Source organism: Xyrauchen texanus, chromosome 19 (assembly GCF_025860055.1).
Source record: "Xyrauchen texanus isolate HMW12.3.18 chromosome 19, RBS_HiC_50CHRs, whole genome shotgun sequence".
In the NCBI taxonomy this organism is placed as follows: domain Eukaryota; kingdom Metazoa; phylum Chordata; class Actinopteri; order Cypriniformes; family Catostomidae; genus Xyrauchen; species Xyrauchen texanus.
In genome coordinates this window covers 2083080-2103998 of record NC_068294.1, presented here as the reverse complement: position 1 = coordinate 2103998, position 20919 = coordinate 2083080, and the positions used below count along the sequence as shown (strand labels likewise).

Genomic DNA, 20919 nt, shown 5'->3' with positions numbered 1-20919 from the left:
CACATAATGGACTTCGATACCGGAAACATGTATGTCGGATACAGTGCTTCGGGAAGCGCAGCCTCCTATAGGCTACTTTTAGAGAAATAGCATGTGTTCCTACAGTATGTTTAAGTCAGAAGAAGTGTTTTCAAAATAAATCTATTTTATTCTCAATACTGTTCAATATTCACCCAACACTTTTTTTTCTAAAATCACTAGACAAATATAAAATAATTAAAAAGGACTATGATTTTTTTTATTTAGCATTTATTTACAATTTTTGAAATGACCGAATTCCGGCGTATAGCCTATATATTTGTAAATTCGATCCTTTCAAGCTCCTATTATCATACAAGTAGACAAAATAAAACACTAGCCTACTGGCATAAATTAATGCTACCGTATTTTCAACTATGAAAGTATTTTAACTGAAATTTGAATCTTCTTAGGACTGGAATGTCAGGTCTGAATAGGTTGACGCATTTTTAAATGTATATGTTGTAATTTACAATTTATTAATATCGATTTCTGTTAACCCAAACACTGTTTGATTTCTTACTTTCTATTTGTTTCTTTCTCTCTTTCTGAGTTTCACTGACGTTATAAACGCTCCATGTTGTATTAATTAGCAGAATTAAAATAGTCGTTACAACAATTTACTCAAAATAAAATTAAATCCGTTTTTGAAACAAGTGATGTGATTTGTAATTCTTTAGCGCTTCTCACAAAACAACGAAACAACAACAACAACAACAACAATAATAATAATAATAATAATAATAATAATAATAATAATAGGCCTAATAATAATAATAATAATAATAAAATGCCGTAATTTCTTAAAGTCCTCATTGAGTAGTTTAACTGAGAAGTAGGCCTGCACAGTAAAATCTGTCAGATTTACATTTAAGTATAATGTCTTGTGGACATTAAAACATTATTGTGTGCTGACTTCTTTGTAGATAAATTAAATTATCTCCAAAAATACGATTTAAGCCTGGAATAATTCCTTCGTTTTCACGGAAACATTATATAATTGTACAATAATTTATTTTGAAAAAACAATCAATCATAACTAAACATAATTAAATAACAATAGTATAGGCCAAATGATTATCCTTCATTGGGATAGAAGGGAAAGAAAATGACCCTAGATTTTATTCAAACAGCTTTTAAGAATCTGCGTTTTTCTTTACTAAATAGATTGACTTTAATACGGAATTGAAACATCCATAAATCACAGCGTTAGTTGTTCATCGAAGTGCCGTTAAAATAGAATATACTTTCACAGCAAAAGAAATTCACCAGCAGTGGTTTACTGAGCATTTAGAAGTTCCGTTCTTTCAGTCCTCCTCTGCGATGCTATTGGTGCCTGGAAGTTTGAGAACAAGGGCATCACTCTTTCAAACGGCAAATGGGGAGTTCAGCTGCATTTAGGATGGAAATCCAAGAAGTGATCGGGATGGGCTAAGAATGAAGGAAAAGATGTGACCTATCATTCAGAAGTTGATGAAGTGGATATAGTCTGATTAAGACTCGGATCTGATCTTGGGTTAGAATGCAGGGACTCAGCTCGCGCGCTCACGCTTTTTCTGTGGAGGCTTTAGTGGGTAAAACTTGCAAGAAGACGAAGGTGGAAAATATTGAGAATGAGAAGTTACAGAATGTTTCAGAAAACGATAGAGACACACCGACGGGCATTGTCGTCGACGAACACGGTTAGTGTTATCACTTATCATTTCATTCAATATTTTTGAAATATTTTGTCAAGTTTTTGTTAAACTTTACACCAGCGTATTTTATGTCGATGACTTGTGAAGACGAGCGAAACGACAGGAGGAGAAAAATCTGCGCGGCGGCAAGAAAACCGACCTCGACCGATTGTGAATCTGCCAGAGAAGTTCGAGTGGATCTTCAAGGATCCGACTTGTGGAAGAGATTTCATGAGATCGGCACTGAGATGATCATCACAAAGGCTGGGAGGTTGTTTCTTATTCACTTATAATGTGTATATATATATATATATATATATATATATATATATATATATATATATATATATATATATATATATATATATATATTATACTGTTTATGCTCTAGTCTAGTTCTTAGAGGACCATGTAGCCTACTGAGCTTTTAAGGGTGTTGGGTAACATTCTAAGTTATATGGCTAAGTCTTTAATATTAATATTAGCCTAGTTGTTTTTGAAACTAGAGAACCCAGAATGACTTTAAATGTCAGTGTTGATTTTTGTGCATCAATTAATTCATCAGGAGAATGTTCCCATCTGTCCGAGTTAAAGTGCACAATCTGGATCCTTTCCAGCAATACTACATGGCCATGGACATCATGCCTGTGGATTCAAAGAGATACAGGTAGACTGAGCTCTGTCCTTCAGTCTGAACTGACTATTAAGACAACATAGATCAAAATAACACACATAAGTTAGAGTGAGAAAAAGAGAGAGAAAATGCAAATAAGATGAAGGTATTCATGTAGTATTAATCTGTTAATAGGCCTGCCTAATAGGTATTTATACTTGTTATTGAGTTTTTGTTGCTTTTTGCTTTCTCACTAGGGAGTTTTTAAAGCAATATTCTTTGTAAAGCTGCTTTGGAAAAATATGTATTGTGAAAAGTGCTTTACAAATAGATTGAATTAAAATGCTGTAAAAGCTTGCTTTTTGAAGTTGTCTGAAAGAGAGACATTGAACTCAATTACATGTTTAATGTATGAATGACATTTATCAAGGAAGGGGCAGGTAAGTTAAGGTGAATCCTAAATTCACTTTAAGATTTGTGACAAACAAAACCTAAACACAGATTATACTGTATGTGGCAATATTAAAGAGTACTCATGGAAATCCATGGTTTTTCTCACTCTATTTTAATATTGTGTCATATTATTTTGTTCTATTGCATTACTATTATTATTCTGAGTTAATCTATCCCACTACAGGTATGTGTACCATAGTTCTCAATGGATGGTGGCCAGAAACACAGATCATTCGTGTATTTCTTCCCGTCTGTGCGTGCATCCAGACTCTCCGTGTTCTGGAGAGAACTGGATGCGACAGGTGATCAGCTTCGATCGCATCAAACTCACTAACAATGAGATGGACGACAAAGGCCATGTGTGTTCCTTTTCTTTCACATGATTACCTATGACATAATACAGACATACAAAATAAATGTGTCCAATGCAATCTGAAATTTAGATTATCCTGCAGTCCATGCACAAGTACAAGCCGCGCATACACGTTATCCCGTACAATCCTCGAGTCGACCTGTCACAGACTCCTCCGGTGCTGCAAGCAGACAGTGTTCACACCTTCTCCTTCCCTGAGACACAGTTTACCACTGTCACAGCCTACCAGAACCAACAGGTAACTCTTTATTTCTCAGATATCTTTATTTCCACTTAGAAGATCATACATTGAAAATAGATTTAACTTCAGATGGTAAATGCTTTTAATTCCCTATTGTGATTTTTTAACAATTTGACATAATTTGATCAAAAAGTCTGAAACCATATTGAAAATCTGGATTGATTTTGTATTGTTTCCAGGATATACAGTATACAAAATGTTTTAGGAATTCTAGGAAATGTGAAACAAAGAAAAGTCATGATATAAAATGAAGAATAAATATTTAGGATTCTACACTATTTCTTGGTCACTAATAAAATAAAACCTAATTTGTGACATTGAACATGTCAATTCATTTCTTCCAATAAAGCACACAAGATGTTGTTTTGTAACATCAAATCATGCTGAATAACATGATTATCAGGTTTTGTTTATGCCAGCTCAAGTGTGTGCTGTCATTAAAGCATAAAGAGGACATACCTAAGAAATTCATTTTTCAATTAAACTCTTCACTCAGATTGTTATGCTGATAATATTATTTATAATAAACTTAGAATTAATTTAGGAAAATGCAATGTAATTCATTCTTTTAAATTAATTTATAGGCTATGTACTGTATATTTGGTCATTATTCGAATGTTAAATTAAGTATAATATGAAGGGTGAGTTTTTGATTGAGTAATGAGCTACTACAAACCCACTGCTAACACAAGTTTTATGTTTCCTTTTCATTTCTATATAAAGTACACGTTACAATTCCACAGACATTATAAAACCTGGAAACTCTAAATGCTACAGAAAGTCAGTCTGATTTTAAACACACTACAGTATATTCAAACACATTTTAGCCAAAGTGGGCCTGCAAGTCAAACCATTTAGTGTCTTGAGGGCAGCAGACCTGAACATGCACAGCAGAATTTGGATGGTTCGGTGAGTGAAACCCGTCCTAAAAGACTCCATTATTTACACATGTCGTTCCAGAAACAGGAGACCACTGCATAGGCTGTCAACGTTTCATCAAAGTATTGTTTTATTGCAAAAGATTGTTGTATTATTCATATTTCAGTGAGTGCTTTGTTTAGCTGCCATGGGAAATATTGGCAGTTACAGGCACTATATAAACTTACACAGCAGAAGTCCCCTGTTATTTATTCATGCTTTAAAATGGCCATTAACTTTTTGTGGCAGTGTAAATGTAAAGCCCTGTATGAAAACAGATATACCTGACCATCTGTTTGTTTTATTTTCTGGGACCTTTTAGATAACAAAACTGAAGATTGACAGGAATCCATTTGCCAAGGGTTTTAGAGACCCAGGACGAAACAGGTCAAGTAATTACCAGAGCAAACATTTGATATTAGACATGCTTGCAACACTGGGAAGGCTTTATTTCATTACATTAGAAGAACTATTTCAAATAAATATGCCATAAACATGGATTAAAAGTAACTTTTGATGAAGTTGTGCATTTGTTACCAGATTTCTGAAACATCACATTATCACTTTTTGCATAAAATCTTAGGGATGTGTTGGATGGGATTTTAGAGTCATACCCATGGCACAGCACCTTCAGCCTTCATTTCAAACCTTTCACTATGGAGCTACAAGGTTCAAAACTAATTTCTAATTACAAAAAATATATTTTCTCTGTTAAGGAGGAAGTTTTTGAAAGATGAAATGTTAATTACCAAGAGGTTTAATTATGACAGCCATCTTGTTTGGCTCACTGCAGGCAGAAGATCTGGATCTTCAGCAAGCTATGGTATCACCTCATCATTAAAAGAACTCCTGCCCAGCTCCTTTTCTCCAGCAGCCCATCCTATCACATTCTCAAGCCCTCAATGCTTCACCTCAAACAGTCTTCTCACATACAGAGCTCACTACAACCTTGGGCTAGGAAGACTCGGTGGTTATGCTGGCTTACAACCCCTGTTAGATCTCCCCTTCATGTCTACTCTTCAGGTAAAGAAAGGAGACTGTCTCAAGGACTCTACCCCCTCAGATTCTTCTTTGCTTCTTATCCAGAACCTGCAACCAGGATGGACCTCTGAATACTATCAAGCTCAAAATTACAGTATGGCATCAGCCCCTGTATTACCCTACAATTGTCCACTGTCGCTCATCAGTTAAAACTGGGTGATATCAGCCACTGACATCAAACATGACAAAATGTTTATTATTATTATTATTATTTGTTATTAATTATGTAACTTGATTATTTACACAATGGCAACATTAAAAGAATGGAACCTAACAGGATGGAAAGTGTTAAAGTTGGCCATTGCTAAGTGAGAGATTGAGATTTTAGCTTATGAGGTCATTTTGAAATACTATAATACAGATTTCTGTAATTTTGTCAAATAGGATAGTGTTCAAGAGTGAAAAAAACCTTGGGGCCTGGGTATCTCTGTGAGTATTGATGCTGACTACCACCCCTGGAGTCGCAAGTTCCAATCCAGGGCATGCTGAGTGACTCCAGCCAGGTCTCAAATGGGCCCAGTTGCTATGGAGGGTAGAGTAACATGGGGTAACCTCCTCGTGGTCACTATAATGTGGTTCTCGCTCTCGGTGGGGTGCACGATGAGTTGTGCATTGTGCATAGATGATAGCGTGAAGCCTCCACACGCGCTATGTCTCCGCGGTAACATGCTCAACAAGCCATGTGATAAGATGCGCGTATTGACGGTCTCAGACGCGGAGGCAACTGGGATTCATCCTCCGCCACCTGATTGAGACGAGTCACTATGCTACCACAAGGACCTAGAGTGCATTGGTAATTGGGCATTCCAAATTGTGGAGAAAAAAAGCAACAAAAAAAAAAGAGCTAATAATGTCACTTTCTGGAAGTAACTGGCTTTTACTAGTTAAAGGGCTATTACCAAAGGTTACAATGAAGAATTACAAAAAGGGGAAACAATAAAGAAACATTGAAACAAGAATATTTTCACAACACAAAAGCATTCGCCGTTTAACAGCTGACGGAAGTGATGTTTCAAATGCACGTGATGTGTTGCTGCTAGGTTTAGCATGCTATAGCGAATCTCAGTTCAACAAGAATATTTCTTGATAAATGGTCAGTTTTGAAGTTATAAAATAATTTACACAGATTATCAATAGACATGATTGATATTTTGATAAAAGAAAACTAATTAGAATGATTTCCATCTTTTAAAAATATGAGCTCAATATATTATCCATTATTTAAAGATATACTGTATATGATGCGGAAGGACATGAATGTAATGTAATGGTGTATTTCTCTAAATATTTGTTTGTTTATGTTATTATACTGCAGATGAATGCATTTTAAAGTGTACTATGATGTGATTTACTATTGATATGTAATGTGAAACTTTAAAACCATATGCTGTGGGGCATTCGACACTTTTTGTGCCTAAGCCACTAAGGATTGATTATTTTAATTCTAATGGCAAACCTGGATAAGCCTAAATATGTCACATTAGATTAGTATCAGCAGGCCAAAATGTAAACTCCAATTATTATGTTTTTATTATTATTATTAATAATAATTTGCATTTCTGCAAAATTGATAATCAAATTAGTCAAAATGTATACATCAGGATTGTTTTGTAACCAAAATAATGCAGTGTCAGTTGCTTTACAATTGGAAGTGTCAGTGCAGTGTCAATTGCTAGACAACAAAGGAAGCAGAGCTGTCCCTAAATCAGGGTTGTCAAACTAATTTTCAGCCTGGGCCACTTCAGTGTCATGTATGCTAAAATAGCATGCAGAAAATGAGGCTCCAAAACCTGATTTGGTAGCATCCATGCAATTACCAATCAAATGACATGTTTTGTGCATTGAAATGCACATTTGACAGTAAAACATTGATTTTAAAGTTTGGATATAAATTATGATGTACTTACTGTATGTTATGATAGTAGGGTTAGGATATTAACAAATGTAACATTTGTGTAAATATTAACTACTAATTTATAAGGCTAAATTGAAACATTTTGACTGAGTGGCTAAGTTTGGTCTCCTTTACAGATTTCTTTCATGAGGCTCCTACTGATTTAAGTACAGTCATTTCTAAAGGCAACAAAATTAGAGTTTCAGAAAACATAAGAAGAGAACAGTTTTTACTTGGATCAGTCTTCTAAACAAATCAAATAATAACTCTGATGTCAGCTAACCACGTTCAGATGTTACAACAGTATGTTAATGTTTTGCGGATACCATACAAATAAACAGGGAGAGCATTAAACTGACAGCTAACTGTGATTGTCTGTGACATTGTAAATTGTAAACTTCACACATTGTTCATTCCAAATGGATTGTTTAGTGTAAAGCATGTTGAAGATTAGTGGACAAATGGTTAATTTATTAAGTGATGAGCTGTTTCCTCACAAAAAGCAGTTTATTCAGCTTACTGAACCATCTCCTCCATTGACATCCATTGAAATAGTATGGCCTCTGGTCTCCTTGCCAATGTACTGCCTCATTACGCTTTGTTTTGCTAAACTTGAAGGCTCACTTTCACTCACTTGAAACACTTTCTTATGATGTGTTACATTCATACGAGCAGACAGAGAAGTAAGTTTGAAGTATGTTTGGAGCAGAAGAAATAGAAATAAACCTTGAGTAAACTCTTAGTTATATGCTAAGCTAAAATGCTATTTCTAGCCATTTTACGTTACCAGACACGATCATATTTTTTTATCAAGAAAATTCAAGTTGGATCATAATTTCTTTTTTTCTAGTAAGACCTTTGACAATTCGGCAAAAATCATATTCTTGATAAGTCAGTTTACTCCAGAACGTGTATGTGCATAAGCTAGAGCAGTGGTTCTCAAATAATATGTGCGCAACATGCGTGTACATTTATGTGTGTTTTTAAAAAAACAAAACATTTCAAGTAATTGAAATAAGGCCATATAACACAGACTAATCATTTGTCCACTAGCCTTTTGAGAACTGGATCTTGTAGCCTAGAGTTTTTGCTACAAAATGATGTGAAACCCATCCTGATCACTCATTCATATAAAACAATATAGTAATTTAACTTTTAAAAGACACTTTTAGTGTTAGAAAGGTCATATGCGAGGAGGCGTGAACTATCATGAATATTGATTGTAATTCACACCTGAGGAGACAAAGACCCCTCCCCTGGGCCTATCACTGAGGAATGTGACAGAAAGAGAATGAATGTGAGATTTAATGATCAAAATCAAGTTTTAAGTTAAAAGAAGTAATCTGACTATACATTTTCTTTACATAAAGACTTTACTTAATTTTAGACCTACATTCCCGTTTAATAGAAGTCTCTTCTGCTCACCAAGACTGCATTAATTTGATCCAAAATACAGTAAAAACAGTGATATTTTGAACTATTTTTACAATTTAAAAGAACAGTTTTCTATTTGAATATATTGTAAAATGTAATTTGTGATCAAAGCTGAATTTTCAGCATTATTACTGCAGTCTTCAGTGTCACATGATCCTTCAGAAATCATTATAATATTCTGATTTTCAAATATTGGCATATTTAAAGTGCATTTTACTCATTTACACCAGAACAGATATTTGCAAGCACAAGCTTTGTTGATGATAATGAGGCAGCATAAACACTAGTTAAAATATATTCTAAACATTCATATTATTTTTATATATCATACAAGATACAATTTAAATGCCTGATTTATAAGAAACAGCATTTAAATGTAACTAAAACTTGCCTATTAGGACATATTTCAAATTTCAATACACTGAATCCTGGCTGGCAAGTATGGAAACAGTCCCACTAGTAAAATATGTACATTATTATATAAAATAGCATGTCAACTAATATGTAAGTAAAACTAAATGAGGTACTCATAGCCTAACTAACCCTAAACCTACCTTAATGATTATAATGATTAAAATGTGACTGCATTTGTTCCTAGATGCGTATAATGCAGAATAGGCAAAAACAATTATAAACAATTATTTGTCTTCATTGATTAATTGTTCTTTTTAACAGATAATTGTTCTTTATTCAAGTTCTTATTCTTCAAGTTCATAATGCTTCATCAAATATAACATATGACAAATATGTAACAAAATAATAAAACCAAAAATACAATAAATATTACAAAATATGGCATGGATTTTCAATTGTGTTATTCATTTAAACTGAAAAATAAGGATTTAAGTTATATTACAGTAGATTTTTTTGGTTACAGCATAGTTTTCTGTAAAGCTGCTTTGAAACGATGTGTTGTAAAAAGCGCTTTACAAATAAAAATGGCTTGACTAATGTTAAATCTTTGAAATTATGGTTTTCACTGGTTGAAAGAATATGGGCATTAGTCTATAACTGTATCACTTTTTTCTTGGTTGATTATCCAAGATTGTGGAAATGGCCTGTTTCCCAGTTTAACTGCAGAAAACTGAGGTGCAATTTTCTTGTCACAGTAGCTCATGTCAGCATCTGTTCAGGTTGGAAAAATACAGGAAACCAAATTAATCGGATTGCATGTGGCATAAAAATTTGTCTTCGTACACATATTTTTGCCTACTATGTCATGGTGCGTGGCCAGTGTTATATTCGTCATTTTGCCTCAATTTGTCAGAAATATAAATTATTTTAATTCTAAAAAACACATGTAAGATTGTACCTGCTTATTAGTTCAACCCCAAACATAAAAGCTTTAGATACAATGAACAGAGCAGCGTTTGATTAATTCAGTCAGTCCAGCTGTCAGTCAGAGACAAAGAGAGCAAATAGTTCTTAACTGTGTCTAGTCTTGAAGCAGTAATGGTCTGATTGGGATGGTCTGGTTTTCATTAGGACTTCCTGGAGTAGCGGGACATTTGTACTAGCTTACAAATTGAGCAATTCCACATCTAGTGAAAGTTTTCAGATTTCTGCCAGTCAGTGAGTGGGCTGTATGTTTTGTACTACCATAATGGTGAAGCATAAAATAAAGTGGAGCACCATAATTACTATATTTTGATCCAATGCCAAGTACTATCAAGGACAATATTGCAGATATCAATATCAATCTCTCTCTCTCTCTCTCTCTCTCTCTCTCTCTCTCTCTCTCTCTCTCTCTCTCTATCTATCTATACATATACACACATTCATGTGATTATCTAATCAGCCAATTGTGTGGCAGCAGTGTAATGTATAAAATACTTTGTTCTTGGTTGCTGTGAAACTGTTGCATGTGAAAATCCCATGAGATCAGCAGTTACAGAAATACTAAAAAAAAGCCCATCTGGCACCTACAGTCCAAATCACTGAGATAATTTTTTCCCCCCATTCTGATGGTGTGTTAACATTAATTGAAGATCCTGACCCATATCTGAATGATTTTATGCATTGCACCGCTGCCACACAATTGGCTGGTTAGATAATTGCATGAATATTTAGGTGTACAGATGTGCCTAATAAAGTGGTCTGTGAGTGTATATATTAGGGAGTGCATATATCAATTTAACGCATTATTCCAATGCAATTCATTATACAAATAATAACACATTAAATAAACACAATAATATCCCCAAAAAGTAATATGGAATATTAAAACAATTGTAGCAAGTCAAGCTTGAAGTACTGACTGTTTTCAGCATTGTACAGTATGTATATTATACACTCACCTAAAGGATTATTAGGAACACCATACTAAGGGGGCTTTCACACTTGGTTCGATTGCCTGTTCCGAACCCGAGTTCGATTGCTCCCCCCTCGCCCCTGCCCCCGATGGACTGTGTTCACATTATATATTTGTATCCGAACCGCGGTACGCTTGCGTCATCAAGCTGCAGCTGGTGTGTAATCGTGTTGCTTGATAACCGCGAAATGAAAAGGCGTCAAAATTCAATGAATAGACTTGCTCGGTTCACATTTGTTCTTCTTTTTTTTAACCTTTGGTTTTGTTTTCAACATCAAGATACAGAAACACACTTGCGTCTGTCTGCCGCAAAAATACTGAAATCGTTCAAAAGACAGCGGGCTGTCCGCCGAAGACAATTTTTGCGAAGGCAAGCAGAAATCATCTCTCTGCTTGCAGTGCGTGTGCGTGTGCGTCAATCCCGCTTTTCGTCAAGGTAAGTGTATACACACACACACACACGCACGCACGAAAGTAAACCCTTTCCGCTCATTTTGAAACTGACGCGTGTGAGACTGTCGACCACATTATACGTCATCAATAGCGGTTCACTTCCGCGGTTTGGTTCGATTGCATTCATATCAGCAGTGAACCGTACTGGAGTTCACATGAACCGTACCCCAGACCACCTTTTTAAGCGGACCCGAGTATGGTTCGCGGGTGTGCACCCGAGTTCGGAAGACAGCGTTCACATCATCCAAATGAACCGAACTCTGACGTCATTCGAACCGGGGTGCGCACCAAAAGTGCTAGTGTGAAAGCCCCCTAATACTGTGTTTGGCCCCCTTTCGCCTTCAGAACTGCCTTAATTCTACGTGGCATTGATTCAACAAGGTGCTGAAAGCATTCTTTAGAAATGTTGGCCCATATTGATAGGATAGCATCTTGCAGTTGATGGAGATTTGTGGGATGCACATCCAGGGCACGAAGCTCCCGTTCCACCACATCCAAAAGATGCTCTATTGGGTTGAGATCTGGTGACTGTGGGGGCCATTTTAGTACAGTGAACTCATTGTCATGTTCAAGAAACCAATTTGAAATGATTCGAGCTTTGTGACATGGTGCATTATCCTGCTGGAAGTAGCCATCAGAGTATGGGTACATGGTGGCCATAAAGGGATGGAAATGGTCAGAAACAATGCTCAGGTAGGCCGTGGCATTTAAACAATGCCCAATTGGCACTAAGGGGCCTAAAGTGTGCCAAGAAAACATCCCCCACACCATTACACCACCACCAGCAGCCTGCACAGTGGTAACAAGGCATGATGGATCCATGTTCTCATTCTGTTTATGCCAAATTCTGACTCCATGGGCAGAATCTGACTCCATGTCAAATTCTGACTCCATGTCAGAATTTGGAATGTCTCAACAGAAATCGAGACTCATCAGACCAGGCAACATTTTTCCAGTCTTCAACTGTCCAATTTTGGAATGTCCAGAATTTGGAATGTCTCAACAGAAATCGAGACTCATCAGACCAGGCAACATTTTTCCAGTCTTCAACTGTCCAATTTTGGTGAGCTCTTGCAAATTGTAGCCTCTTTTTCCTATTTGTAGTGGAGATGAGTGGTACCCGGTGGGGTCTTCTGCTGTTGTAGCCCATCCGCCTCAAGGTTGTGCATGTTGTGGCTTCACAAATGCTTTGCTGCATACCTCGGTTGTAACGAGTGGTTATTTCAGGCAAAGTTGCTGTTCTATCAGCTTGAATCAGTCGGCCCATTCTCCTCTGACCTCTAGCATCAACAAGGCATTTCCGCCCACAGGACTGCCGCATACTGGATGTTTTTCCCTTTTCACACCATTCTTTGTAAACCCTAGAAATGGTTGTGCGTGAAAATCACAGTAACTGAGCAGATTGTGAAATACTCAGACCGGCCCGTCTGGCACCAACAACCATGCCACGCTCAAAATTGCTTAAATCACCTTTCTTTCCCATTCTGACATTCAGTTTGGAGTTCAGGAGATTGTCTTGACCAGGACCACACCCCTAAATGCATTGAAGCAACTGCCATGTGATTGGTTGATTAGATAATTGCATTAATGAGAAATTGAACAGGTGTTCCTAATAATCCTTTAGGTGAGTGTATTTTAGAGCCACTTCTGAAAGATCTTTCTGTCTTGGAACAGGAAGGAGTTTTTGTGCCCAGTGCTGGAAAAATCTTTAAAGGAACCATATAGTGTGTTGCAGCTGACAATCTTGCAGCGCATTCTCTTGGTGGACTTGTCTAAAGTTTTATTGGTCCTTACATTTGCAGGTTCTGCCTTGGACCACATTCTGAATACTGTCAAAAGCAGGGACGAGAATTTCTACAGAGAACAAAAGAAGCCCATGAATTGCATGTCAAGACTGTAAGAGAAAATCCCACATTACTTCATGGTTGTGGTGTCAAGAGAGCTTGTCCACTGACCGAAAAGCTGAGTCACTTTAATTTTGTTACAGGATATCCTCCTGACATACTCCATGACCTTTTTGAAGGCATAGTTCCTTCAGAATTAGCACTTTGCCTTTCTGTTTTCATTAACAATAAGTACCTGACACTGTTAGAACTAAATTACCTGATAAAGAAGTTTCCCTTCAAGTTTCAGATGTTGTTGACCATCCCCAACCCATCCTAGAAAATGTTCAAGTCGTTGTAGCATAGGAGGAAACGGTCATGAGAATTGGGGACTCATAAGGTCACTGCTTATTGGCTCAAGGATTCCCTGTAATGAACCAGCATGGCAAATACTTGTGACATTGAAAGACATTGTAGAGCTCACATTGGCTCCTTTACACTCATGTGAAAGTGTAGCTTATCTAGACCTAAAAATTTCAGAGCACTGTCAGCGGTTGCAAGAAGTTTTCCCTAAGCTGAAACTGACACTAAAACACAATTTTCTGGAGCACTACCCTGCTCTGATAGAAGCCTTTGGTCCTCTAGTTGGAGTATGGACTATGCGCTTTGAGGCCAAACATGGGTTCTTTAAATGAGTAGTCAGGTTCACAGGTAACTTCAAGAATGTTTTGTTGTCACTTTCAACAAAGCATCAGATGATGATGGCCTACCATTGGCAGAGAAATACCAGTATGTCTGCCCTAATCATTCTCAAAGCATCATTCGTGCCTCTGGAATTACTAGATGATAGAATCCAAGAGTCTGTTAAGGAAAGGTTCCCTCAACTAACCAGCATACAGTTATCAAATGCTGTAACATACTATGGGACACGGAATTCTGCTGGAATGATCATGCCATATGGTTCCACTGTAGGACTCCCTGATTTTGAAGAGATTATACAGACAGTGATTTTGGAAACCAATCTATACTTCATTGTGAAGAAACTCAGTGCCTGGTACCTTGAGCATTTTAGGTCTTTTCTGTTAGAAAGCAGTGGGGAATTGATTCTTGTTCATCACCATAGCCTTCAAGATCATTATCCATTGGCATCTTATACTGTAGAGGGAAAGCGCATGGTTACACTGAAAAGACACATTTGTTGCAGTTTACAATAATAGTGAGTAGCTTTATAACTGCATTTGTCCAAGACAACTCTTATGTAAAAACTTTGTTGCTTTATAACATTTGCATTATCAAAGTAGCATAGTTTACAATAGCAATCACCAACACAGTTTTCTACGAGTGTCAGTTACTTTTATTTTTCTTGTTTTTCTAGGTAACCAATCATGGATTCAGCAGCCATCAGGGTAATCTTTGACCACAGGATAGAGAAGTTAACACTGCCATCTGGAATACCAGAGTCCTTGGAGGAGTTACACTCAGCAGTCAAGCAGGCTTTAAATATTACAGATGATATCAGTCTTCAGTATATGGATTCAGATTTTTGAGGATTTTTTTACTCTTCACTCCACAACTCAAATTCAACACAAATCCACCATAAAGGTTGTGACCGTCGCACCAATAGCTTTACTGATGATGATATTACAGAGCAAACCCTTGATACTGCCACCTCCACGTGTTCTACCATACTCTGACTTTCCTATGCAAGCATGGTCATCCCGTCACCAAATAACAGCCCGGAAAGGAAGCCATGGCCAAAATATTTCATTATTCCACAAAAAATTAATTCCACTGAAATGGTTCTTGAAAGAGCCAGTGAATTTAACAGAAAAGATGGGAGAGTGCTAACTACCCCAAATATCAAGTCAGAAATACTCGAAAAGTTGGCTCAGTTCATTTACACGTACACTGCATATCCATCCACCATTCAGATTCTTTCCGTAGCTGAAGCACTTATAATGGCACACCCATGTCTGAAAGATCGAGGGAGTTTTTCAGGCCTTAATGCATGGCTGACAAGCATTAAATACAAAATGGCTAACTACCGAAGAAAACTCAGAGGTTTTGGCATTCCTGAGGTCACATGCAATGCTCTAAAACACAAACACCCAGATGACAGAAAGTAATTTTTTCTGTCATTACATATTTCAGGTGACTGTAGAATTTCAGAGAATAACCACTGTGCAGCTGGAACCTAAATGTATGTCCTTATTGGATCTTCACATTCCCAAGCTCCTGACAGTGTTTCATGCCAAAGGAGGAGCACTTGGAGAAAGACTGAAAACTGAGATGGAACTTCTGAAGGTAAAGTTTATAATGAAGCATACAAGCGATTTGGTTACAAGTTATTTTATGTAAGGGTGAGAGGAATCAATTATTCTTGTTTTTTGTTTTGTTTATGATCAGCAGGTAGCACTTCCTATTCAGTAAATTAAAGGGGTCATATTATGCTCCTTTACGAAACTTGATTTTGTTTTTGGGGTGTACTAGAATATTCTTTCATGCTTGATTGTTCAAAAAACATTATTTTTCACATATTTATTACAGCACCCCTCTCCCCAGTCCGGCTCGAACGTGCCGATTAGTTCCCGTTTCGAAAATATGAAATATGCTGTGATTGGTTAGTTGGCCAGTGTGTTGAATTGTCACCACTTAGCACATGTTTGGCAAATGTCACACCCCTTACCATAACAGTGAGCTCTTCTCAGATGTAAATATTAAGGATGGCCTCAATTTCAAAGCAATTCAAGCCTGATTCAGACTTAAGAATGTTAACAAACAAGAGGATCGTGCAGAACGGATTTCATGCACAGACTTTGCAAGCACAGATTTCACAGGATGTTTCAGAGTGGTATGTTTTTTTTTTATTTATTATTTTCTTAGACATTTTAGATAAGATGTTATACACCATTTAATCATGATAGTTGTTGGGAAACTATGTAATACAAACTGTAATCGATCACAAAACCATGGTTCATTTTCCTAAGGGGTGGTGAACCATCTTACAAAAGCTAGAGCTTACTAAAGCTACAGTAAACACTACATCAACACAAATGTTGGCTAACAGGCGAGCAAACTGTTCATAGAAAATGCAGTTACAAATAATAAGACATACTTACAAGTTGTGATCCACAAACAACAGATTGTCCCGACAAAGTGGGAACTGGAGAAGCTTTTGTGCTTAGCCTGCGTTATACTCTTATAGGTTCTGGAAGCTGTTCTCCATAAAATGTGCAGCACACAGAAAGTGTAAAATAAATAAACGTATAAAATAAATTTTAACCACTCTAAGTTTGTCAGCCTTAGGAAGGTATAACAAGTGAGTTTTGGAAATGGGGTGGGAAAAAAACAGCATCTCCTTGACAAAGCGACAACACCGTCTTCTCTGCTGCAGCTCAACCAGGACTCACATGTTTTTTTTGCTTATTCTATGGGTGGAGATTATTTAAATGAGTAGTATTATGACTTCATAAAATCCGTAAAAAACGTGTTGTAGTTCTGATATATGAAGTGGATTGAAGTGGATATATATGTAGTTCTGATATATGAAGTGGATTCTGATATTAAAATATCTCCATTTGGAGTGGACTTTGACCTTTGTAACTTTGCAGATCTTTTTTTATGCTCAAACAGCAACATTACAGACTAACTGAAGTTGAAAAATTGAAAAAGCATAGTAGGACCCCTTTAAATTGTAAACATGACATTTATGTACTCAAACACTAAAGCTGAAAAATACACTCACCTAAATAATTATTAGGAACACCTGTTCAATTTCTCATTAATGCAATTATCTAATCAACCAATCACATGGCAGTTGCTTCAATGCATTTAGGGGTGTGGTCCTGGTCAAGACAATCTCCTGAACTCCAAACTGAATGTCAGAATGGGAAAGAAAGGTGATTTAAGCAATTTTGAGCGTGGCATGGTTGTTGGTGCCAGACGGGCCGTATTTCACAATCTGCTCAGTTACTGGGATTTTCACGCACAACCATTTCTAGGGTTTACAAAGAATGGTGTGAAAAGGGAAAAACATCCAGTATGCGGCAGTCCTGTGGGCGAAAATGCCTTGTTGATGCTAGAGGTCAGAGGAGAATGGGCTGACTGATTCAAGCTGATAGAAGAGCAACTTTGCCTGAAATAACCACTCGTTACAACCGAGGTATGCAGCAAAGCATTTGTGAAGCCACAACAAGCACAACCTCGCGGCGGATGGGCTACAACAGCAGAAGACCCCACCGGGTACCACTCATCTCCACTACAAATAGGAAAAAGAGGCTACAATTTGCAAGAGCTCACCAAAATTGGACAGTTGAAGACTGGAAAAATGTTGCCTGGTCTGATGAGTCTCGATTTCTGTTGAGACATTCAGATGGTAGAGTCAGAATTTGGCGTAAACAGAATGAGAACATGGATCCATCATGCCTTGTTACCACTGTGCAGGCTGGTGGTGGTAGTGTAATGGTGTGGGGGATGTTTTCTTGGCACACTTTAGGCCCCTTAGTGCCAATTGGGCATTGTTTAAATGCCACGGCCTACCTGAGCATTGTTTCTGACCATGTCCATCCCTTTATGGCCACCATGTACCCATACTCTGATGACTACTTCCAGCAGGATAATGCACCATGTCACAAAGCTCGAATCATTTCAAATTGGTTTCTTGAACATGACAATGAGTTCACTGTACTAAAATGGCCCCCACAGTCACCAGATCTCAACACAATAGAGCATCTTTGGGATGTGGTGGAACGGGAGCTTCGTGCCCTGGATGTGCATCCCACAAATCTCCATCAACTGCATGATGCTATCCTATCAATATGGGCCAACATTTCTAAAGAATGCTTTCAGCACCTTGTTGAATCAATGCCACGTAGAATTAAGGCAGTTCTGAAGGCGAAAGGGGGTCAAACACAGTATTAGTATGGTGTTCCTAATAATCCTTTAGGTGAGTGTATATATATATATATAGAAATATTCAGATAATTAAAATGCATTACATTCTTGTAGCAGAAGAGTTAATCATTGTATTTTAAAGCCACTTTTTGAATGGTCTTATCAATGTATTGTTTACTACCATATTATTGATCATAAGTCAATCATTGGCATACAGTTCACAGCAATCCATTTCACAAGTGAATTTGTCAATCAGTTGGAGATGTATTATGAGGGCTTGTTTAAGGACCCATCAATGTACACCTGCGTCAGACATTTTAATTTTTAGAAACAAGTCAGGGGTATACATAGTACACAATACTACAGATATATTTTACAATAATGCCAAGACATTATATTCATTACATAGTGCAATGGTTTTCAATGCTTTGGAGTTGTTGGAGGTACAAAGAGTATTTAAATCTTTACAAAAAAGTGCAATAGGGGCTTTATAGACATAAATTTACACTTATGTATAAAAAAAACTTGGCAAGAAAAATAACCAGATTAATCAGAAAATACTAAATTATCAAAACTGTGAAAACCAAATAAAATGTCTGTTAAAATAGAGGTACATACAAACAAACAACATTTTCTCCAAAATACTACAGCATGGACACATTCCCAAAAAATGTGAGGGGCAGATTAATCTACAGCATTACTGAAGGAGCAAAGTGGATCTATTTCAGGGAGCATGTTTCTTAAATAAAGATTGACTGGGTAATTAAAAACCATCTCGTTCTGCTTTTATCAGGGAACAGGGGTTAAAGGTAAGTAACCCGAGATATTCCCTATCAAAAAGCTACAATTTGATGCTGCGCTGATTTAGCACTTTGGGAACGAGAATACCCACGCCCCCGCACTGTGGATGTACGGAAACCTTACGGTTGTGTAGTTGTGCTCACAAGAGTGCGAGAGGTCTCAGACATGAGCTTTTGATGTTGACTCAAGGACATAAGAGCCCGGAGTGGCATGAACATCCAAACTATAAAATCTTATGAATGTGTGCGGAGAGGACCAGCCTGTCGCATCATAAACATAATGCAGAGGGACATCTCTGGCCATGGCTTTAGAGGAGGTGACACCTCTGGTAGAGTGAGCCCTGATACCTACTGGCGAAACTTGACTGTGCGCTGACTTATGCCACTGGCTAGTGCGGGCCGGGGATGAAATATTGTCCCCTGCGCCTGAGACAGAAGGTCCCTCCTGTCCGGAATTGCCCAAGGTGAGCCGTCGAGGAGAGAGCATACCCTGTTCGGCCAGCATGGCGCTATCAGTAAGAGGCAGGACCCTTGCTGGCGAACTCTGGCCAGATTTGTTCCACTACCTCGGGGTGGAGTTTCCACTCCCCCATCGGTATTTTCTGTCTGGACAGTAAATCTGCTCCCACTTTTAGGCATCCAGGGATATAAACTGCCCTGACTAACAGGAGCTTGCCCTGGCCCCAAAGGAGAATATGACGTGCCAGAGTGTTCAGCTGGTGTGAACGTAGACCTCCTTGATGATTTATGTAAGAGACTGCTGCTGTGTTGTCCACCCGCACCAGGACATGGCAGCCTCTCAAATGCTGGAGGAAGTATTTCAGGGCCAGAAATACAGCCATCAACTTGAGGCAGTTGATCTGCCAATCGAGCTGATGACCCTCCCATTCCCCTTGAGCTGGACGACCACTTAAGACCACTCCCCAGCCCGTCAGGGAGGCGTCTGTCGTTAGCAACTTGCGATGACAAGACGCACCTAGAGTGGGACCCAAAGTAAGGAACCGGGGTCTGAACCACATCGAAAGGGTATGAAGCGCGCAGCGCATAACCCTTATTAGCCTTAGGGGACTGGCCCTTGGATGAAATCCCCTGGTTTTGAGCCAAAGCTGAAACGGTCTCATGTGCAGAAGGCCCAAAGGTATCACTGAGGACGCAGATGCCATGAGACCTAGTATTCGTTGATACTGACGAACAGTGCAACATTGGCCTAGCCTGACTTTGCTCAGGGTGTTCTGAATGGACACGATTCAAGCGGGAGACAATTGTGCCCGCATCGTGATCTAATTCCATACAACACCCAGATAAGTAATTCCCTGAGTGGGAGAGAGAATGCTCTTTTTGACGTTGAGTCTCAGAACCAGAGAAACCAGATGAGCTAAGACGATATCCCTGTGCTGAACTGCCAGTTCTTGAGACTGTGCTAGTATCAGCCAGTCATCTATGTAATTCAGAATGCGGATGCCCCGGAGTCGCAAAAGAGCCAGTGCTGTATCCATGCATTTCATGAATGTGAGGGGTGATAAAGCTAGGCCGAATGGAAGAACCCGATATTGGAAGGCTTCGCCCCTGAAAGCGAACCTCAGGAACTTCCGGTGTTGATAGTTAGCATCTTGAACTTGAATGCCCTGACTGAGCGATTCAAGCCTCGAAGATCTAAGATCGGAAGTATAAGGGTTCCTCCATGAACGAGAGAGTTCGTCATGGAGGTCATCAAAGAAAGGAAGGGACTGATGAGGCTTTCCCTTCCCTTGGCCACCAGACAGAAATCTGTCCTCCAACTTGGAGCGTTTAGGGTCTCTTGTTAGCGTGGCCAGTCTAATTGAAGCCTGGCCACCGCACGAGTATTCACCTTGAGTAATTCCTCCAATGATTTATTATCATGCCCGGAATGCTCGGAGGTGGGTAACTCAAATTCCGCAGACTCAAGAGATTCACTGTCCCATTCATGAACTGAAGAGGCACCGGAGCACACTTCAGA

The 20919-nt window shown here is 38.2% G+C and overlaps 1 protein-coding gene across 1 annotated transcript; it reads left to right on the top strand.

Moving 5' to 3' along the window:
* The first annotated feature begins 1623 nt into the window (after positions 1-1623).
* LOC127659529 (T-box transcription factor TBX22-like) lies at positions 1624-5483 on the top strand. Its single transcript, XM_052149393.1, has 8 exons — positions 1624-1700; positions 1803-1965; positions 2260-2361; positions 2945-3119; positions 3204-3371; positions 4615-4679; positions 4876-4961; positions 5086-5483. Exons 2-8 carry the CDS (start codon positions 1943-1945, stop codon positions 5481-5483), a joined length of 1017 nt encoding a protein of 338 aa, XP_052005353.1. The 5' UTR covers positions 1624-1700; positions 1803-1942.
* The last annotated feature ends 15436 nt before the right edge of the window (positions 5484-20919 follow it).

Excerpts from the sequence above, each read along its gene's own strand:
- LOC127659529 (XM_052149393.1), top strand. The coding sequence starts at position 1,943 with ATGATCATCACAAAGGCTGGGAG. Across the intron at positions 1,966-2,259 it reads ATCATCACAAAGGCTGGGAG|GAGAATGTTCCCATCTGTCC; the intron begins GTTGTTTCTTAT and ends TTAATTCATCAG. Across the intron at positions 4,680-4,875 it reads AGAGACCCAGGACGAAACAG|GGATGTGTTGGATGGGATTT; the intron begins GTCAAGTAATTA and ends ATAAAATCTTAG.